This window comes from Hyperoodon ampullatus, assembly GCF_949752795.1.
Source record: "Hyperoodon ampullatus genome assembly, chromosome: 11".
In the NCBI taxonomy this organism is placed as follows: domain Eukaryota; kingdom Metazoa; phylum Chordata; class Mammalia; order Artiodactyla; family Ziphiidae; genus Hyperoodon; species Hyperoodon ampullatus.
The window spans coordinates 69,996,285-70,016,889 of record NC_136924.1 but is presented as its reverse complement, the minus strand read 5'-3'; the positions used below and the strand labels follow the sequence as shown (position 1 = coordinate 70,016,889).

The 20,605-nt window shown below is 44.0% G+C and overlaps 1 protein-coding gene across 1 annotated transcript; it reads right to left on the bottom strand.

Moving 5' to 3' along the window:
• Positions 1–10,412: 10,412 nt before the first annotated feature.
• On the bottom strand, positions 10,413–20,346 carry DYRK2 (dual specificity tyrosine phosphorylation regulated kinase 2; the record flags this gene model as incomplete). The annotated part of the gene is made up of 3 exons (XM_079714191.1): positions 10,413–12,340; positions 19,555–19,703; positions 20,298–20,346. 3 exons carry the CDS (start codon positions 20,344–20,346, stop codon positions 10,733–10,735), a joined length of 1,806 nt encoding a protein of 601 aa, XP_079570317.1. The 3' UTR covers positions 10,413–10,732.
• Between the last annotated feature and the right edge of the window lie 259 nt (positions 20,347–20,605).

The following is a 20,605-nucleotide window of genomic DNA, read 5'->3' as shown; positions in this document are numbered from 1 at the left end:
GCGTCAAAAATGATACCTATTTGCCTTCCTGACCTGTAATATTTCTCATTTCTCCCTCTCTACCGTCTTCTTCCTCACTTCCTCCAAACATACATAGACCTTATTCTCAACAGCAAATATTTATGGAGGACCTATTTTGTGCCAAGCACCATTTAAGGCACTAGGAAATACAGAGATAGCAAGAACTAGCATGATTTTTAGTCTAATGTAAGTAAGTTACACTTAATGAGGGAGACAATAAACAATCATTAAACACACAAACAAGATAATTCCAGGTACTGATACATGCCTTATAGAAAATAAAACAGGGTAGTACGATGGAGAGGGACTGGGAGTGGGGGAATGGGCATTGGTAAGGTAGTCAGGGAAGTGCTATCTGAGCAGTGGAGTCAGAGCTAATGAATGGTTAGATGTGTCAAGCATCCCACAAAGAGGGGAGAAGTATTTCAGCAGAGGAAGCAGGAAGTACAAAGTCCTGAGGCAGGAATGAGATTGAGACATCCAGGGAGCACAAGAAGACAGGTTGGGCTGCAGCCTACTGAGCCGGGGAGAATGGAATCAAATAAGGTTGGAAAGAGACAGGAGCCAGATGGTGGAGGGCTTCAAAGGAATGTCAAGGAAATTGCCCATTTTATCAGTATGATGAGAGGATATTGGAGAATTTAAGTAGAAGAAGTTGCCATAGTCTGATTTACTTTTGCCTACTTGGAAAAAGATTCTCATCTGATCCACCTTTGCCAATCATCTTTCTCTGCATCTACCCACATCCACCACCGTCCTTTGGGAGTGGATCTGTGCCCACCACACCATTTCCTCTTGCAGGCTTCCTCCTTAGCCACTTGATAGAACACTCCATTTCCTGCACTCTCCTGAAACCCTGTGCACACATATCTCTTTGACCCTCTCCAGGCACCTTTACTTACTCAAGAATTTGTATTGAGGCCCCATTTTGCCCCAAACTCTATACTTGTCCCTGGGGATACCGTGGTAAGCAAGATAGGCAGTCCCTGCCCTCATGGAACATAAAGGCTAATAGTCAAACCAGTGCTAATGAGGAAGTTGAAGGTCTATGAGAGCAGGGCTTGTGGGTGATGACGGGATAGCACAGCGGGAGCAGCGCAGCCAGCCTGGGGAGGCCTGAGTGAGGTAGCGAACAGGGTGGGTAGGGGAAGCATGGCCACCTGAGACCGAAAGACAGCAGGAGTTAGCCAGGCCGAGAAAAGGAGGAGAGCTACATTCCATGTGGTGGAAACTGGAGGTGAGAAAGAGCACAGCAAGGGGTACGAGCTGAAATGGTCCAGGGGTGGGTCCGTGAGACCAGAAGTGAACTTCCTCCCCATGATTAAAGTGCTCACTGGGTCCATAGCCATCTTCCTCTTCTTCTTTTTTTTCTTCTTCCTTTACAATTTTTTTTCTTAATAACATATTGGGTTTAAAAAATATTAAAATGAGAATGCTCATTGTGAAAACTGATAAAAAATATCTAAAGGAAATTAAAACTAAAATCAGCTCCCTGTTAAAACACTCGTCTACTTGACTTTGTTTTTCTTATGCCATCTCTCTGCCTCTGCCTCTTTTGGAGGAGAGGGCATTCAGTTTTGTGTCCTGTTTTATTTTGAGAGGGGGGAGTTTTTGCCTTAATATGTCAATGTGAACTTTTTGTCCATGAAAACATAAACTTCTCATACTTTATTAAGCAATCCTCTGTTGATGGATGCAAGTTTTCTTCCTTACTTTGTGGTACTAGATATAATTATGATTATCCTTGTGCACAAATCTTTGTTTACATCATGGATTATTCTGAGATATACTCCTGGAAGTAGAATTGTCAGCTAAAAGCAAGTGAGATTTTCTAAAGCTCTTCATGCAGGTCGCCAAGTTGCCCTCCAGAAAGGTTCTGCTAATTACACTCCAGCAGAAACAAATGAATGTTTTGTGCCATCCCACACCCTTGCTAGCATGGAGGATTGTTGTTTTATTAATTATTGAAACTTCATGGGTTCAAGAAAAATAATTCATTGCTTTAATTTACATTAGTTTGTCACAATTTTAAATTTTGGGGGGGGAGGGTCTATTTATATTTCTCACATAAAATTTTCAAAGATGTCATTTGTCCACTTATTTCACTGGTTTATTAGTGTGTTTTCCTTAGTGATTTAAAAAGTCCTTATAGATTAATTAAATTGAATCTGTGCACCTTGAGATTTTATAGTCAAATAGTCCTCTCTTAAAGTTGTCAGCGAAAAAACCTTTGACTTGTCTGTAATTTTTATATAGTCATTTTTTTTTTTTTTTTTTTTTTTTTTTGCGGTACGTGGGCCTCTCAGTGTTGTGGCCTCTCCCGTTGTGGAGCACAGGCTCCGGACGCGCAGGCTCAGCGGCCATGGCAGGGGCCTAGCTGCTCCGCGGCATGTGGGATCCTCCCGGACCGGGGCACGAACCCGTGTCCCCTGCATCAGCAGGCGGACTCTCAACCACTGCGCCACCAGGGAAGCCCTATAGTCATATTTTTAAATATACATTTTTTTTTCAGTCTATGCTACTCTAATTATAAAAATAACAACACAAATGGTACCTTCAGAAACCTGCATGGTCTTCTAACCCCCTAGAAGTTAGGGAGTCACTTCACTCCCTAAACAGAACCCATGGTGTCAGGCCATTATTAATCCTATCACTCTCTCAGGCAGTTAGGGCTCCACTGTCTCACGAAGTCTCACCATTTCCACTTGGCTCCCCTCCAGTGTTTTTCCACAGGAAATCTGAATGACTGTTTAAAAATCTTCTTTAAACGCTTCAATGGCTTCCTGGGGCAAATCAGAACAAATTCCCAATTCCTCAACATGGTCTACACCACCCTCTCCCAGGCTGGCCTGTTTTTTGGCTTAGCTGACCTCCATAATCCCCTTTTCCCATCTTTTTTTTTTCTTTTTCTTTTTTACAAACTCTTTTTTTAAACATAAGATTCCTGAAAAAATTTTTAATTGAATTAATAAATGAAATTTGACTCAAAGTCCTCAAGTTTCAGCAAGAGATAGTTTGCTAGTACTTTATAATAACTCTGTAACAAAAGGCGTTTTCACCTTTCTCCTTTCTCCAACAAATCAGAGACCGTAATTCCTTTTGATGCAATGTAACAAATCAGACACTAAAAGAGCAACAGCTACTTTTTATGCACAAAGAAACACCACTATTATTTCTATCTTAATATTTCTGCATCCTAAAAAGCCCTCCAATCCATCCTTTTTCTAAATCTGCATTCCTGCCCTTTGGTCTAATCTGCCGTCTCTTGCGAACACTTCACATTGGTCTTCCTTCGTCTACTCTGACCCTTCTCAGCACATTCTGCTAAAGACAGCCAAGAAGCATTTTCCTCAATATCCCGTGGTTGCCTGCACATAGGATAAAGACCAAAACCTTTGACAGCACCTACAAGCCTTGGCATGGCCTGGGGCCCGACTAGCTCCCCAGCTTCACATCCCACCAAGTTCTCTCATTCTTGTGGTTCTTGCGAGTGCCAGCTGCAAGGACCTACCTCTAATTGCTCACACACACCTTACTTCCTTAGCCCAGCGTTTCAGTCCATGCTCTCCTTCCTCAGCTCAAAAGCTCTTTGTTCACTAGGGAAGCCATTCTTGATCCATACAAGACAATGCAACCTCCCCCCTTCCATTATCCACACACGCAGCACCATGTGCTTTCCCTTCACAGCTCTTATTACATTTGCAAATATGTATTTTTTCATATATACTTATATAATGCCTTCCCAACCAGTCTAAAAACTGTAAAGATAGTACTATGTCTGTTTTGTTCACTAATATATATCATTAGTGCCTAAATAATACCTGGCATGTAGTAGGCATTTAATAAATATTTGACAAATGAATGGAATCTACAATAGATATTAATAAGATGGATGCTACGGGTGTTTTGGGTTTGTTTTTTTTTTTTAATTTAAGCCTACTCAAGCCAAAATTTCCAATGAATTGAATTCTAGGGAAAGGGGAAATAGGTTGGGTATCCCTCTTCAGATAAAAGGATAAAAAATCAGCCCAAACTTACCCATACACTTATTTCCTGTACATCTACATAAATTGCTTGTACACTAATCACATTTCCCCCCGAACAACTGAAAGCAATTCAATAAGCTCTTACTTTAAATGACCTGAGCCTGCTCATGCATTTTCGTTTTGCAAATAACACATTTCATTCTTACAAGAAATAGTCTAGATACTTAAAACTCCTCAAACTTAGGAGGGGAAATAATCTGGGATAAAAAGCAAGGAAAGACACAATATTTCTGTTTGTAAAATTGATTTATTCACAATTTGGTATTTTAAAATTGTATTTGGATTTTTAATTTTTATATATTTCCCTGGCCGGCATTCTATTTTTCTTAAAGAGGGAGGCAAAGGAGAGGAAGCCTGAGTAAGTTTGAATTTAAGAGATTTACCTGCTGCTACAGTCAGTAAAATTTAACTTTTAATCCCTGAGATTTAGTAACAAGTCAAAGATATTTTCATATATTCAAGTGTAAAAAGCATATTTTAAGAACAAAAAACTAAAGAATAAAACCACTGCAGTTAATTAATCTCCCCACATATGGCAATATAAGTCCCTCTTTCTTAAATTAACTGAGGGGTGTGTACACAATGCATTTTAGTTATTAGATGAGCCAAAACAGACTAAGATGCTCTAGTCCTCAGTTTTTTTTGTAGTTTCTCCCCTTTTAAAAAATATTCCTGGAAACCGATACAATTTATTCAAATAATAGAAATGCCCACTGCTTGCTCAAATTTTCTCCCCTTTCTAAATTTTTGGTTGTGATGTACAATTAGGGATTTTCTTTTACTGTCCAAGACCAGAGTTCTTTACCTGATTGCAACCTGAGGCCCAAACTGCTTTTGCAAGGTCACTTTGGAGCAAGTCACTTCAGTTTCCTCAAATATCAAATGAGGGTAATTATAGCTCACAGGGATGTATAAGGCTGAACTGATGTTCATACACCACCATGAGATCTGGGAAGCTTTCTTCATAAGGAGCAATGCCCTGGAACACATGAGAGTTATTATATATCCTGCTGCTCCTTATTATAGATGGCTGCTTAATACTCCTAAAATGTCAGCTTTCCTCGGAGGAATGAATATTAATTCATTAGTTTGCTCATTAAACTTCCTTGAGATGCAAAGGAATGGCAATTATGTCCCTTCCCTCCATATACATGAAATGTAGCACAGATATCAAGGATGTGACCACAGTAAAACAGTAAGTCAAAGTCAAACCGAATAAACCAAATCCTTTGCAGTAAGATGCGGTTTTCTTATGTATGTGTAACACACTGGCAAGTCATTTTTCATTTTGGAAGGTGTTAAGCATCACTAATGACAAGGGTTTATTTGCCTAATGGCCCAAAGGAAACACAGTGTAATTCAAACTTTTTTAAAACAACAATGAAAGCCACAAATACCCTTTCTTCAAATCTCTCTCTCAACGCTCTCTTTCCAAAACAGAAAATAAACTGATTTCCCTTTTCTCTAAAAGACCAATACCAATGCCAGCTAGGAACATCTGCCAGTGCTAGTTTGAAGGCAACTTTGAGGTTCCAAGAATATTTATTTGTGTAGTTATTTATTCCAAAAGGGAAGATCACAGAAATTCAAATAGAAGGTAACATATATCAATTTAAGAAAGAGCTTTGAGAAGATCTGGTGATAGAGAATGTGTGGGAACTATCATCTGCTCTGCCAGATCTGGACAATATTTTAAATTTAAATTGCTGCTTTAGCATCAACTTTCAACTTATACATAATGTACATCTCTTAAAAATTTATATCTAAATATATTGGGTTTCTTGGTTGGTTGGTATTTTTTCACTGGGTAAGAACTCAGAGAAGCGAGAGAAGCAATTATGAAAGTCTATGACCTAGGCTATGATAAAACCAAGTCTGGGATTGGGAACCCCCGCAGTATGCCCTTGTTTTAGCAAATCCCACTTCTACTGCAGGAAGCCACAATAAGTTAATTCCTTGACTGTTGGTGGCAGGAGGGGTGTAAATAAAAACGTGAGGTAGTTCTTTCCACAAGTGGGAAATATTTGTCTACATAATATCCCTGCAATGTCTGACAAATTTCCAGAGCATCTGCTTGTTGTCATCTGTGAGTAAACTCTTAGCTTGGTATTAACTGAACTTGACAAATCATCATGAGCTAGTAGCAGTTCACAGGCCTTATTTTCTGATCCAGCCATGACTAGAGGAGCCACTAAAACTCCCAAAAATGTGAACCAAAGAGACCACCAAGTATGAGAACTGCAAAAGCATAAGCATTAAAAAGCATATGGGGGAGCTGGTGAGAGCACAGAAGAGTAATTTACCAGGACTTGTGTATAGGAAAGAATGAAGACTGGTGGGAAATAATTTAGACTCTGCTCCCACAGCTTAACTGTCAACTTGAAGGTTAAAAAAAGTGGTTTTTTTTGAAGTTCTAGCAAGATACTAGATACTAGATCTATATGAGAGAGAACATAGCAGAGGCTCTATAAAGGAAAATTAACACAGAAATACTAAAGGTAGTAGAACAGAATATCCTGAGAAAAGAAAGAGTTACCTATTAAAACTTTAGTCTTTCTGACTTGGAATTTGTACATTTATATTGAACTAATAAAAGAAAATCAGTGATTGCTGAAAAATGTTTGTATTCTAAACTCTCTCCAGGCTACCAGACCAAGACTAATACCAGAAATAGATCAGGAGTAAAATTATAGTTAGAAAAGGGGAGAAAAGTAAGGTAGGACATTAAAATTTTATTCTGAAATTATCTCTGGCCACGACAATAAAATTTAACAAATATTCACTGAACAGTCTTACTCCTGTCATCAGCTGTACAATACATACAGTATCATAGAACTGGCCACTAGGATTAAAATCCACTAGAACATATTTCATGTTAAGTGGCGAGAGCAGCATCCCACAGAAATTTTTACATACATATATACACAGTCCACATTCAACCATTTTCACATATTTTCAGTACACACAGTTGCAGCATATTACAGTCACGTGTCTAAGTTGTTGCTTGACAGAAACCCAAGCCACTGCCTAGACATAACTGTAGCAGTTGAGCTGAGTATAGTTACAATTAATTTTATCTATGTCCATAGCAGAGAGATGTACAAGCCCCTAAGAAACAGAGAGTTCACAAATACTATTTTTTTTAAATGCTACCACAGCATTATGTTGGGCAATATTAAAACCTTTACCAACCTAATCAGTTTTTTTTTTAAGTCTTCTGCTTACCAGAATATTCTTGATGAAAAAAATTACAAAAATGAATGCTCTCTTGAAAATAAAAAATTCACACTTTGAAGATTCCAATATGGCCCAATGCTACTGATGTCTAAAGTGTTTCCTAACATTCTGATGGAGTCCTTCCACACGACTCCAAACCACCTAGTAAGTTTAAAAGTGGCTTAAGTGCCTTGCACCCAAATTGTAAAAATCCCTGGCCATCCTTACTAGAGCCAGGCACATATAAAAGGAATGCACTTTGGTTCATACCAAATGCCCTGGGATTAATCACACTATAAAATTAAATGGTTTGAGGTAAATTTTTACAAATACAGTTGATTTTTGTCTAGTGTTAGCATAACAAAAAAAAATATCGTTTAAAAAATCAGTCTGATGTTAAGATACAACAAAGACCATCTTTAACCCCTTAAACATAGGAATTCCCTGTGTAACTAACCAGTGGTTACCTTTCTCAGTGCCTGACGATGACTCGCGCCTTATGGTTTCTATTAAGGCCTGTAAGTAACTGGATGTTTAAGACAGATGTATCTTTGCAGAGGTGGGTTCCATCTAGTATTCAAAGAGTTAAAGAGGCCAAAAAAATGCATGCCCTACAACATGGCATTCAGAACAAAAGGCACATTGTTATCACTAAGGGCACAATTTCTCCTCTACTGTTAATCTACACTGTCTTGCATCACTGTTGTTCCACTGTTGTAGCAATACACTTAAGTGGTAATGCACGCTCTGGGGGTGCAAGAAACGGAGCCAGATGAGACCGCAACCAAAGACAAGACCACACTGTGCTCTTCCTAAATCTGAAAACAGCTCAGACATCCCTAGACAATGGTAACCTGTGAGACCAAGGGCTGTTTCCAAGCCAACTCCTAGTAGCCTATCGGAGCCCTTCATTTGTGTTTTAAAACCCCAACGATGCAACAGTTTTGTTGGGTTTTTTTGACATTATAATTAAGCTAGAATTAAAAAGCAGCTCTATCACTAAACACTGAACATGGTGGCTCTTGTGAATAAGGGAAATTTCCCTGTATTTAGCGGGTGCGGTGTTGGGGGAGCCCCAATAGTGCTGCACATTATAGTTTGGCTTCAAAGTTTCCGGTTACATTTGTGAATAAAGATAGTCACAAATGCACTGTTGGCATCTTAAGAACCAGTTTTGTGTGGTGAGGGAGAAGACAAGCAGTATTAGCCCATTTATAAATTTTCACATGGATAATCATTTTATAGGGATATTCATATTAATGGCAGGCTCAGGTTCATATATTTAAAACTAAAAGTGAAAATCTCAAGAGTGGATACGATGGAAGAGGAACACTGGAAGGGGAAAATAGCCTTAATGTTTTTGTTTATTTTAATGACTTAAAGACGCTAACCATCTTAGGAGGCTTGTGGTTTTACAAAGCCACTTCTTATGCCTTTAAGCCAGAATTTTAATAATAAATACACAATATTTAAATTCTATAAGCCACTGATTGGGGGGTATCATCACATGAGCATCATTTAAAATGCAACTTACTAACATTATTGCACTTCCACAGATTACACAGAAATGTGTACAACAGGCTAAAGAATTTGACTAGGGGAAAGAAGCTATAATTTCTAAAAACAGAAGTATAAATTATCAGTGACACCCTTAAATAGTAAAGCAAATATCAACACCACTATCTTATTAATAAGCTAATCTTATTACTGATTTTTTTGGCAAATATCTGTAATAGTTCCTGAGCATTTTTCTCCACCATCAACTGACAAAGCCTCAAGATAAGTGTTTTGTTCAAAACTACCTTTTTTTCTTAAAAGAGAAACTGTAGGATTAATATTAAAAGAACTTAACCGGAAACTTTCTTGGCCTCGCTGGGGACCATGCTTTAAGTACTTGTAAATCAATTTACAGGCAATCAATACAATAATATCTGTGCATATAAAAGAGTATTTATCCTAATTTATACTACCCAAAACCTACTGTCCAAACAGGCAGAAATCTTTCTATATTAAATTGCACATACTAAAAAATTTTTTTCACGTGCCTTGAAATTGATATATCACTGCTCATACATTAGTGATAAAATACTGAAATTTTCACTGTGAAAATAATTATTATTCAGAGGAGAAAATATTCTTTTACCTAACTCTCAGTTACTTTTCCAGGTAAAGTGTCATTCCCACAAAAACAATCAGTGCAATCCAAACAAAAGTAAAATAAAACAGAGGAATGTAATGTCTGTGGCTCTTCTAATGATGCATAGAGTAAATCAAACCATTTAACTTGAGGCTGAACTTTTCCTCCTTCGAATTTGTTGTTAAAATTGGCCTTGCTGAACAAGCACAATGACTTGTGCTCACGAAGAGGATTTTCAACCCTCTCTCCTTTTAAAGAGTTGATGCTTTCCCAGGCTAAGAGAACCTTACTGTGGCACGTGAAAAGCGTGAACTCAGTCTAATCTGCTAAACCGTCTTTGGAACGATGGAAATCCCCACCTTAAGTAGCTAGGCTGTTCTTTTTTAAACTGGAATATGAAAAGATGGTCATAATCACAGCTAAAATGTCTCTCTTCTGTATTAGGAGTCTGGGATATATATTTGAAGGAAGAAAAAGAAATTAAATGCAAGCAACGGATGTGTGGTGAAAGAAGAACAGCAGGGAGAAGAGCAAAGAGGAGGGAGGAACAGTTCATGTAATACATTTCTAAATTTAGGTGCAAAACCAATTTTGTTAAACAAGGCTTCTTTGCAAAACAGCTCGCTGATCGCACTGGAGAATCTGGAGGAACACACGTTTCCATTCATCCACCAGGTCTGCTTGGCCGGCCGTTAGAATGTCAGAATGCTAACTGGGCATTTCAACTGTGGGGATTTTATTTTGTCTTTGAGCACTATTTTAGGGAAAAATCTCTAAGGTGCAGTTTTTCTTAGAATATCATTTTCATCCTGACCATTCTCCTCCCACCATCACTACCACCTGGGTAACTTACGGAAAACGGAAGCAGGACAGGCTGCACCTGTGCATGAACCTGAAGCATGGAGAGAGAAGGGGGGACCTTCGGAGGCAATCACCTTGGGGAGAATATACTATGAACCATGAACACATAGTGAATGTCTTTGACACCAATCTGTAGATGCGCGGCAGTCATGACGTAATCAATGGCCTGCCACTGATGTTTATTACTCTGCCACACTAAATACAGTAAGGCTCATCGTACTTTTAGAACACAAAAACAGTTTCAGAAAGTATAAAAACTTAAAGCATTGTCCCCATGTATTTTATAAAAACAAAACAAACAACTTTCTTACATTAAAATAAGTGCCAAAAAGATACAAATGAGTTGAGTTATTGAGCAAATAAAAACAGGTCTGAGCTACTCCTTTTCAACCCAGTAAGGCTCAGCAATGTCGTATCTTTCAGAATTACCAGCATCGGGGGGGTACTGAGCTCAGCTAACAAGTTTTGGCAACACTGTCCTCTGCTGAATATTCCCATTGGCATCTGTCATCTGTGCCAAATTAGTCCTCAGTTTGGAAGCTGAGCTGGAAGGTGGAGGTAACTTGGAAATGGATGTGATAGCACCAGTGCTCTCGGTGATCCTTTTCACTGACGTCTTCTCCCCCGTTGGAGGCTTTGGCAGCCGCCTCCTCAGCCAGGGATGCCGCAAAGCCTGGCCAGGGGTCATGCGAACCGCAGGATCCCATTCTAAACACTGTTTTAAGAAGTCAAGGAAAAGGGGATCGTCACACCCCTTCAGTGCATTCCCCCACTCTCTGCTCTCCGGTGGGCCCCTCAGTTTCCCCCTCCGGGAACGGCCTCCGTTGAGAACCACGGAGCCGTCTGAGAGAGTCGTGACAGTGCAGTAACGGGGATAACCCTTGGAGCTCACAAAATTTTTGGCTCGTTTGGATGCATCCAGCAGTTTCTGGGAGGGCATGCCCAGCAGTTCAATCATACAGGCGAGCTGGTCCCCTTCATCTTCCCCAGGCAACAGGGGGTAACCAGTCAGGAGCTCCGCTAGGATGCAGCCCAGGCTCCACATGTCGATGGGCATGCCGTACCTGGCGCCGAGGATCACTTCCGGGGCCCGGTAAAAACGGGACTGGATGTACGTGTAGACCCGCTGGTGCTCATAACAACTGGAGCCAAAATCAATCACTTTAATCCCGCTTCTACCCTGCTGCTTTAATAAAATGTTCTCGGGCTTCAAGTCACAGTGAATTATCCTGTTTTTGTGCAAAGCATCCAGGCACTGCAGGATGGAGTGGGCGAACTTGCGAACCAAAGGCAGGCTGAAGCCCTGGAACTTGTTCTTCTTGATGAGCTCGTAGAGGTTCATGCTGAGCAGCTCGAACGTCATGCAGATGTGGTTGCGGAAGGTGAAGTTCTCCAGCATGTGGATGACGTTCATGGTGTTGTCCTTGTCCTGCTTCCGCAGGTGCTCCAGGATGCGGATCTCCTCGGCCGCCTGCCGGTGGAAACGCTTCTCGTTCCTCACCATCTTCAGGGCCACGTGCTGGTGGACTTTGTGGTCATAGGCCTTGACCACCTGCCCAAAGCTCCCCTTCCCAATGACCTTGAGGACCTCGTACCTGTAAGCCACGTGATCGTGAGGCACCTGCACATAGGATCCCTGGTCATCGTCGTAGCCACCGTTGTTCGGCCCGCCTGTCATGCCCTGGCGCTTCTTTGCGTTTGGACCCAAGAAGTATATTTCAGGGTAGCTGAAAATCTCATGGTGTTCAAAGCTGCTTAGTTTTTGCATGTATTGCTTCATCGCTTGCTCGGGTGTCATGGGGATGGCTTTCACCTTCCCCACGCCTTCCAGAGACTTCAGAGAGGTGGAGCTCCCCTGCCGTCTGTGGATGCTCTCCAGCTGCCGCTCCGGCACCACTGGCAGCCCCGTTTTGCCCACCGTTGTAAGCCCATTTGGTTGTGTTGTGAGCACTGTCCGCTTGTTACTGTTATCCTCAAACAGCTGCTGAACCTGGATCTGTCCATGGCTGTGGCTGCCGACGTGTAGGTGGTCATTCATTGTGTGCTTACTGCCGCCAATCTGTAATTCAGAAAGGGAACATCAAGAGAATGGACGAGGTCTGTCTGTTCAAAAGGGATATTTTCTAAATCGGCGCCCACCCCCACCTTTACAAAATCCAATTTGGTTTGAATTTACAGCCAGAATCAGGCTTCTTAAATGGAGAGAGTTGTGCACGCAGGAGGGACCTCACTAACACCCCGGCAGGGAGAGCGGACGTGACGTGGACAACCTCAGACAGAAATAAAGGCAGAAGAGGTTGGGGGGCTGGGGAAGGCTATCAAACTTGGGATCCGGAAGAAAAAGACCCCCATAGCTGCTACACGTAACAAAGAGTTTGCTGTACGTGTTTTCAGGGTTCTTAGAGTAAGTCCTCAGTGGAGGCAGAGACCATGCTTCTTGCTCATCATTCTCTACCTAAGATTTAGCACAGGGCCTGGGATATCATAGAGGTGCCATGCAGCCCATACTTGATATCAAGATGGAAGAGGATACAGGAAAAGCATGACCACGTCGGCACTCTACCGGCTCTCCCACCCCCAGATCGTAACATTTTTCACACTTCACGTAGTAGCTTCTTTATTACCGTGAGGGCAGGGACCAGGTCGGTCTTGTTTGCTACTCCTTCTCCAGTGTTTAGCTCTATTCTGAGAACACTACTGTCTTCATTCTCGGTCTTCTCCACTACCTGAAAATCAAACTAATTACACCTAGGAAAGTGCATGATCCAGAAGCAAAGAAAATTGTACTTTTAGGCTGGAAAGAGTCCCATGTAGATATGCACTCTGTAGCATCTTGTAAACCCCAAACCTATTTTTAAGTTTCTGGGCTTCACTGGCTGTGATGACCATTTAAGGCCATTCAGCCCAACAATCCAACCGCCACCCTCTTTTGGGCCTTCCTTTGGTCAATGGCTTGGCTCTCTCAAGACATGTATTTCTCCAGGCTGCTGGGATACTCAGCTTTCAGACAAGGAATACAAAGTAGCAATTTCTATTTCAGGCACACATGCCATCCACAAACATTCCTGTCTGAACAAAACTGATGGCATAAGCCAAGGGGCCCCAGCCTTCCTACTGAGAATCTACTTGGGATTTCTTTCAAGCATTATTATGGTCAAGAGGTGAGGGGTAGAAGAGGACCAGCAGCCAGGATCCCCTCCCAGTTAGGAAGTCTTGCCAGCCTCAGACAATCACTCACAAGTCTTAAAAACATCCCACTAGATGATTTTTGTATGAAAGCTTAAAGATCAACTTGCCTCTCACAATCCATCTCATTCATTCAGCCAGTGCTAGCTGAGGTCTAACCACACATGTGGCAGAGTCCCTGTCCTTTAGGAGCTTACAATCAACTAGCTGAAGTCCTCTACTATCAGTATTTTGCCCATCATCTCCTCCTAAATCCTACCTCTTGGGCTTTACATATCACTAAATGAGTAGAAGTGCTCTGTGTATGTAATATAATTCAGGAAGTGGTTTGGGACTACCTAGATTATAGAATGAAATTCCAAGTTCCTCTTACTAGGAGACCAAGACCTCCAAATTTTCTTTAACTGACACACAGCATGCACAGGGACTATCTGAGGCATGCACTTTCTCTCTGCAATCTTCTGAAACAAAGTAGAATATAGTATAGTACTTGGGCCTTTCTGAAGTATGACTTCATTGAGAGATTTTATTTCTCAGATTTCTGGAAGACTTCTAGTTGAACCCTTTTATTAAACTCACAGATGATATTCCATGCTAAGTGAACTTATCTTCTGTCAGGTAGCTGGACAGGTTATTTTATCCTCGTTCTATGCCAAAAGCAAAGCAGTTCATAAAAAGGCATTAGGGGCTTCCCTGGTGGCACAATGGTTGAGAGTCCGCCTGCCGATGCAGGGGACGTGGGTTCGTGCCCTGGTCCGGGAGGATCCCACATGCCGCAGAGCAGCTGGGCCCGTGAGCCATAGCCGCTGAGCCTGTGCATCCGGAGCCTGGACTCCACAACGGGAGAGGCCACAGCAGTGAGAGGCCCGCGTACCGCAAAAAAAAAAGGCATTAGGAAGTCCTGGGTATATACAAAAGTAGTACAGGCTTGTCCATGGATTTTTGTTCCCAAGCCTCACTCTCTGAACCTCTCCTCCTCTCCACTACAGTCTTTCAAGCACCAGGGAATAAAAGGACCTGAAATTAGAAATACATGTCTCCTAGAGAACCTTTCTCTTCAGGGCAGCTTGGAGAGATTTCAGAAGAAAAACCAACATTACCAGTATACATGCTACAAAAAGCATGAGGCTTCACTGGGGACAAAATTAACGCTGGGGCTTTAGGAACTCCTAAAAAGAGGACAAAGTAAAACGTTCTGAGCTTCAGAAACCAACTTTAATTTTTGCAAGAGTAATTTTAATGTTCTGCATAATTCAAAATATCATCAAAAAAAGCTGAGTGACTAGAACTAAAGAAAGTCTGCCAATTAACTGGATCACCTCCTGTCCTTCCAACTACCTTCTCTTGGTCTCCTCCACAGCAGCAACGAAGAAGGGTTCCAGAGTTCCCCAGGGTTCAAGCCTCAAGTCGCTGGTGGCTTCTCACTCCCATAACTCTCCCTGGTCGACTATGACCATAGCCAAGGCTCCAGCAACCCCCCAGGGGCTGGCACCCGCCACATGTACACCTCTAGCTAAGAGGAGCCCGATCTATGTCTCCCGAGCTCAAGACCCCCTGTATCCAACTCCAGATCAGCTACCTTTCTCACAAGCAACTCAAACTCAACTCACGCTTTTTCTACCAAAACCATTTCCTCCTCCCACAATCCTCAATTTCTGGTCAACAAAAGGCTTCACCCCCAAATAATCACTCTGTCTCCACGTCTCCCACACCTTCCCAAGTCACCGCGGAGTCCCGTCATCCCTATCTGCCCCACTCCCCTCCATCCACGCTGCCTCACCTCACACTCCTGCTGTCTCTCACTGGGACAACCGAAGCAGCCTCTTAACATGTCCCCTTGCTTCTAAGTCTAGAATTCCTCAAGTCTCTTCTCTCCATGGTGCTTCTGGAGTTACCACTGAAAAGTGTCACTCTGACACTGCCCTTGCTTTTGCTTAAGGCCCACACAGGCACCCCATTTCCACAGATAATATGAGACCTCACAGGCAAGAACATGAGGTTCTCAAACGTAGAGCCTATATGACCCGAGTCCTTCCAGTGTCACCCACCACTGTCATATTCTCTCCGAGAAGAAGCTGGATTCCCCAAGACCCATGGAGACACCACGCTCTTTTACACTCTGTTTTTGGGGAGGTTATGTTTCATAATGGTTAGGTGTCCAGGGATTTTCAATTAGATGCACGGGAAATGAATCCCAGCTCCACCACTTACTAACTGTGTCACCTTGGTCAATTTACTTAATCTCTCTAAACCTCAGTGTCCTTATCTGTAAAAAGAAGGTAACAAAGCGACCTCATTAGGGCCATTAGGAGGATTAAATAAGGTAAAAGATATAGAGTGCTTAGTATAGTACTGAGTAAAGGAGAGCTAAAATTATTGTCCTTTCCAAATGCTGCTTGGAATCTCCTTCCTAACCAGGACTACATGGTAAACTCATACTTACCCTTCAATGCGCAGTTCAACTCTCACCTCTTCTGTGAAATGGTCCCTTTCCCTTCCAGGGTGCTTATAGAGCACTGATATATTAAAACACTTATTTTGTTTTACATACCTGTTTTCACACCTGATGTACCCACCTGGCTGTGAACAATTCCAGGGTGGGGTCACCTCTTATCTTTTTAAGTCCTTATTGACATAAACCCAACATACAGTAAGTACTCAGTCAATTTCTGTTGAGTGGAAGAACGCATGTCAATCACTCCTTGTTAACTCACCTCTCTGAGTTATTCTTAAGAACTACCTTTGTACCTTCATAAGAAAACATGAAGTTAACACCCAGGGAATTGGGACTTGTCTCCAGTGACCCAAGTCACAAGATGTTAGGCTTGCATTGCATCAGCAGAGACTTGGAAGCAAATGACAGCCCATTAAAGAGTACTTGTAGCAGAAGAGATCCACTAAACACCTAAAAGTGACATGTGGAATCTTAAAAACTTTCCAGATGTTAGGGAGATTCATTTTAGAGGCTCTAGTAAAGGAGGATTTTGAGTCTTAAACACTGTGGGACTCTACAATCACAACCCAGGTCGGAAGCGCAATTAACTGATCTATAAAAAGGGAGGAAAAAAGCCCTAGAAATGCCAAAACACTTCCACAAGACATATGCCAGGACAACACCATAAACTTAAGAATGTTTAAAACCTCTCACTCACTTTTTCCTATTTGCCAATGCCTACCTAGCACAGTGCCTCTCAAATTTAAAAATACTGAATGAATGTAATTGTTAGATACCTACAACGTATGGGTTGAAGCAGAGAGACCTCCCAAAGCCCTCTTTGACCATGACACATTTTAGCATTAAAAATTATGTAAGAACAATAGTCTAGTCAATTTGGTAGTTTCAATCTCTTCCAAAAATAAAAGGGAAAACAGCACATACTTCACTGCGCTAACATTTCTGGGAGTTTTAAAACTTTGCTGAAGTCATCTTAGAAATGCTGTATAGTGTTATGGGAATAGAACCGAGTCCAAAAAGATCGGAATTCTAGCTCCTCCTCAAACACACTGACGGTCTGTGTGGCCCTGAGTCAAATGTCTTTTTCTTCTATCAAACATTACTGTTTTTTAAATGGGAATATTCATTCTTCTTTAACTCCAATTATCTTATAAAGGTAAAACTGGTCATTGGAGAGTGCTTTAGATATTAAACAGTTACGAAAGTGACACAATACTAATATTTCAGAATTTAAAAAATAAGCACATTAATATCTCCCATACAACATTAAAAAGAAAAAAACTAATAGGAATCAAAATAGTTATTGGGTACACTTTTAGGACAGAGATAAAATGACTAAGTATAGTATCCATGGAGACAGGGTACAAAAGGGCAATGCACTAGATAAATTCCGAAGTTTATAATCCCTATAGTCATATGTTTATCCACCGTCTACATCATTTACAAGAGAAAATACGGGCAAACACAACGAGATTATTTTCCTCTCCATAATGCCCTTCCCCCCACCCATTCAAAAATAGCTCTTCCTAGTTGTAACTGCTGTGATATTAAAAACTAAAAGCTTACAAAAACCTGAAAGACATATGGACACATGGATCTGCTAAGGTTCTTGCATTTATAACAAAACGAATACAATTTCCTAGAATTAGCAGTCAAGCAGTGTGTTAAAGCTGGACTCAGGAGGGCCTGGGCTTTAGCTCCAGCCTCGATAGGAATTGGCTCAGGAGTCCTGACCAAACCAGTTCACTTGTCTGACTCCTTCCTCATCTGTAAGATGAAGGAGTAGACACAGATAAACTCTGTGGTCCTTTTACTTGCCTGTTTGAGGAAGTCTGCAGTGCTGTGCAAATAAAGTCAAAACTAAAGGACAACCAAAACCCAAATTCACACTTTCAAAACCAAGCTTCTAATGATCAACAGCTTACTGAAGTTTAGGTAAGTTCATCACAGGTAAATCTGGTAGATACCACAGCAAAATATAAGCACCATCATTAGGAGTCCCGAGAAGCACCCACACATCTTTTCATTTCTGGTCCACCACAGGCTATTCCTCTAGTATCATTTTCTGTCATCTCATTACATATTTCAGTTGTAAAGAGGCTCCGATCAAGCAAAGCCCACCCTTATATAACTGGAAGCCAGATGCAAACCAAGTAGTATTTCTTTTCCAGGTCATACCAATTCATGTGATTACATTCACACATGGAAAAAAACTGGATGTTATATTTTCCAAATTGTCAGATGATTCCAAACCAAACTGAAACACCTAAACCCAATGGCAATTTCTCAACTAAAACATCACTGTGACAAGAACATTCAACTCTAACACACAGAATCAACAGCCTACTGATGCTCTTCCATTAACCACAGCCCAACAGATGGGTTAACTTCTGTGCAGTGAATTCTTAGCCTCTGAGTCTAGATGTGTCAGGAGAGACAGAAAGAGGAGAGAGAGAAAGAAAATACAAGAAGAAAACATGTTCCTGGGGAACTGTGCACAGATGTACAGGTCTAAGAGAAAATATTCCACTCTAGCCATCCGCTTATAAATTCTCCCCATAAACAAGTTTCCCCATAACACATGACCCTCAGAGCTGCTCCTCTGAAGGCTAGAAATGGCCTTTTCTGCAAGAACTTAACTTTCACTTGGCAAACAAAGCCATATCCTTAGCAAGCACCCCTCATACAGAACCATCTTAGGCAGTTCCTCTGGAAGATCCAATCGTAAACAAGACATTGGAAGCCATCAACTCCTCCAGGGCACATCTCCCCTAGGCTGTCAGCCACCATCCAAGGGCTATCTCTGGGAGCCGAGAAAAGGTACGTACTGAAATCAAATCCAGCTTGCTGATCTCTGCAGCCACCAGTCCCGCGCCGAGCTCCCAGTTCCCTCTTGGCCCTCTGAGGGACCACAGCACCTGTCAGGTGCCCATCCCTTCCCACCTCCTTCCGAGGCCAAGCCGGCCCTTTTCTTTTCAATAATATCCAACTGCAGAATCCTACAGAGGCGGCGTGTTGTTTTGACTGCTGCTACGGCTCTTATTTTTGTTAACGTTAATTACAATTTCTGCTGTGCTCAAACCTGTAGCACTCATAAAACATGCTTCCACACGCGGAGGACAATTGTCGATGCTCCCTGCTGGGTAGAGCCAGGCCCGGGATGCTCTTTGGGGCATCGATTTTCCGGGCAGGACGGCCTGGCTGTCCCCTAACACATATCTGTTTCTATAAATACCCACTGCCCAACGTGGTGGTGGAGGGGCAGGAATGTTTATCGGGTCGGGGAAAAGGAGTTCGAGGAAGCAAGGACGGAATAAAAGCGGGGGGGGGGGGGGGCGGGGGCGAAGAGAGAAGGAAAGCGACCAGGAGGAAGTTCCGAGGAAGAGGAGCGCAGGGGTGGGCGGGCTCCGGAGGGGAAGTGAGGGGCCCACGCCACGAATCCTCCTTTGTGGCTGCGGCTTTGGGCTCGCTCAAGTTCCAGAGGGCGGCGTCCCGGAGAGGCCACTGGCGTGGAGACACTCGCACTTCGACCTCTCTCCCCTCTCTCGGCCGCATTATCCCCCAAGTCCGGGTGCCTGTGCCCCGGGCCCCTCCCGCCCCTCTCCCCCCGCCGCCCGCGGCCTGGGTCTTACCGTGTGGGCTGCGGTGGCAGCGTTGCTGGCCCGGAGCGGCGGCAGGGCGATGGGGGAGGGCGGGCCGGTCCCCACTCCGCTCCGGGGGGCCCCCGCACCGAGCCCCGGGGAAGCCTGAAGCTGGCGAACGGCGCTGTCCCCTCCTCGGCCTGGCAGCCACGCGCGGGAGGAGACAAAAGAGGGTCAAGGGGGAGAAAGTCACCCGGACCCGGTGGCCCCGCCCCACCCCTCCAGGCTGCCGAGCCCGCTCTCCCCGGGGCAGAGCCGGGGACCGTGAACGCGGGCGTCCCGGAGCGGCAAGAGGCCGGGGACGCAGACACCCGGCGCTCCCGCGGGGCGGGGCTCAGGCGGCTGCAAAGTTAAGTCGGGCCCCTGGCGCGCGAGCGAGTTCGCGACCCGGCGGTGGAGCCGGGCCGGGCCCGGGCCGGCGGCTCACGTTGCGGGAGGCCGCAGGCCTGGAGCGGGGCTGGAATGCCGACGCGGGCGCCGCCGCCTCGCCGAGTCCCGGGCGGGGGAGGCCCGGGGCGGCCCCCGGCCGGCTCGGAGGAGCCTCGGAGCTCGCGTGTAACAATGAGCGGAGCCGAGGCGAGGGCGCGCCGTCCGCCCGGGGGACCCCGCGCCGCCCCGCCGCGGCGCAGACTTTGTTCGAGGTCCCGCTGGTAGCGGGAGCCAGCGCCACGAGGGCTGACCCGGGGGCCGCGGGGCTGAGCGCCCGGGGCAGCGCGGGGCCCGGGCCTCCTTACCGGTCGGGTAGGCGGCGGGAGCAGCGGCCGAAGGTTTCCTGGTTAACATGGCCGCTGGAGAGGAAAATGCATCCCAGGGCTGCCGTCTCCGTCTCCGCCACCGCCGCCGCCCGTCCTGCTGCTACTTCTCGCGGCCGCCACCGCCGCACCTCCTGGTCGCCCCTCTCGCGGATCTCCGGCGCCTCCTCGCCGCCTCCCGTCAGCTACAGCCAGACACACACAGTCCGCTGCATCCCCTCGGCCCGGGCCCGCCGCCGCGAGCCCCCCGCTCTCCTCGCCGCCGCCGCCGTCCTCCTCTTCCTCGGGCG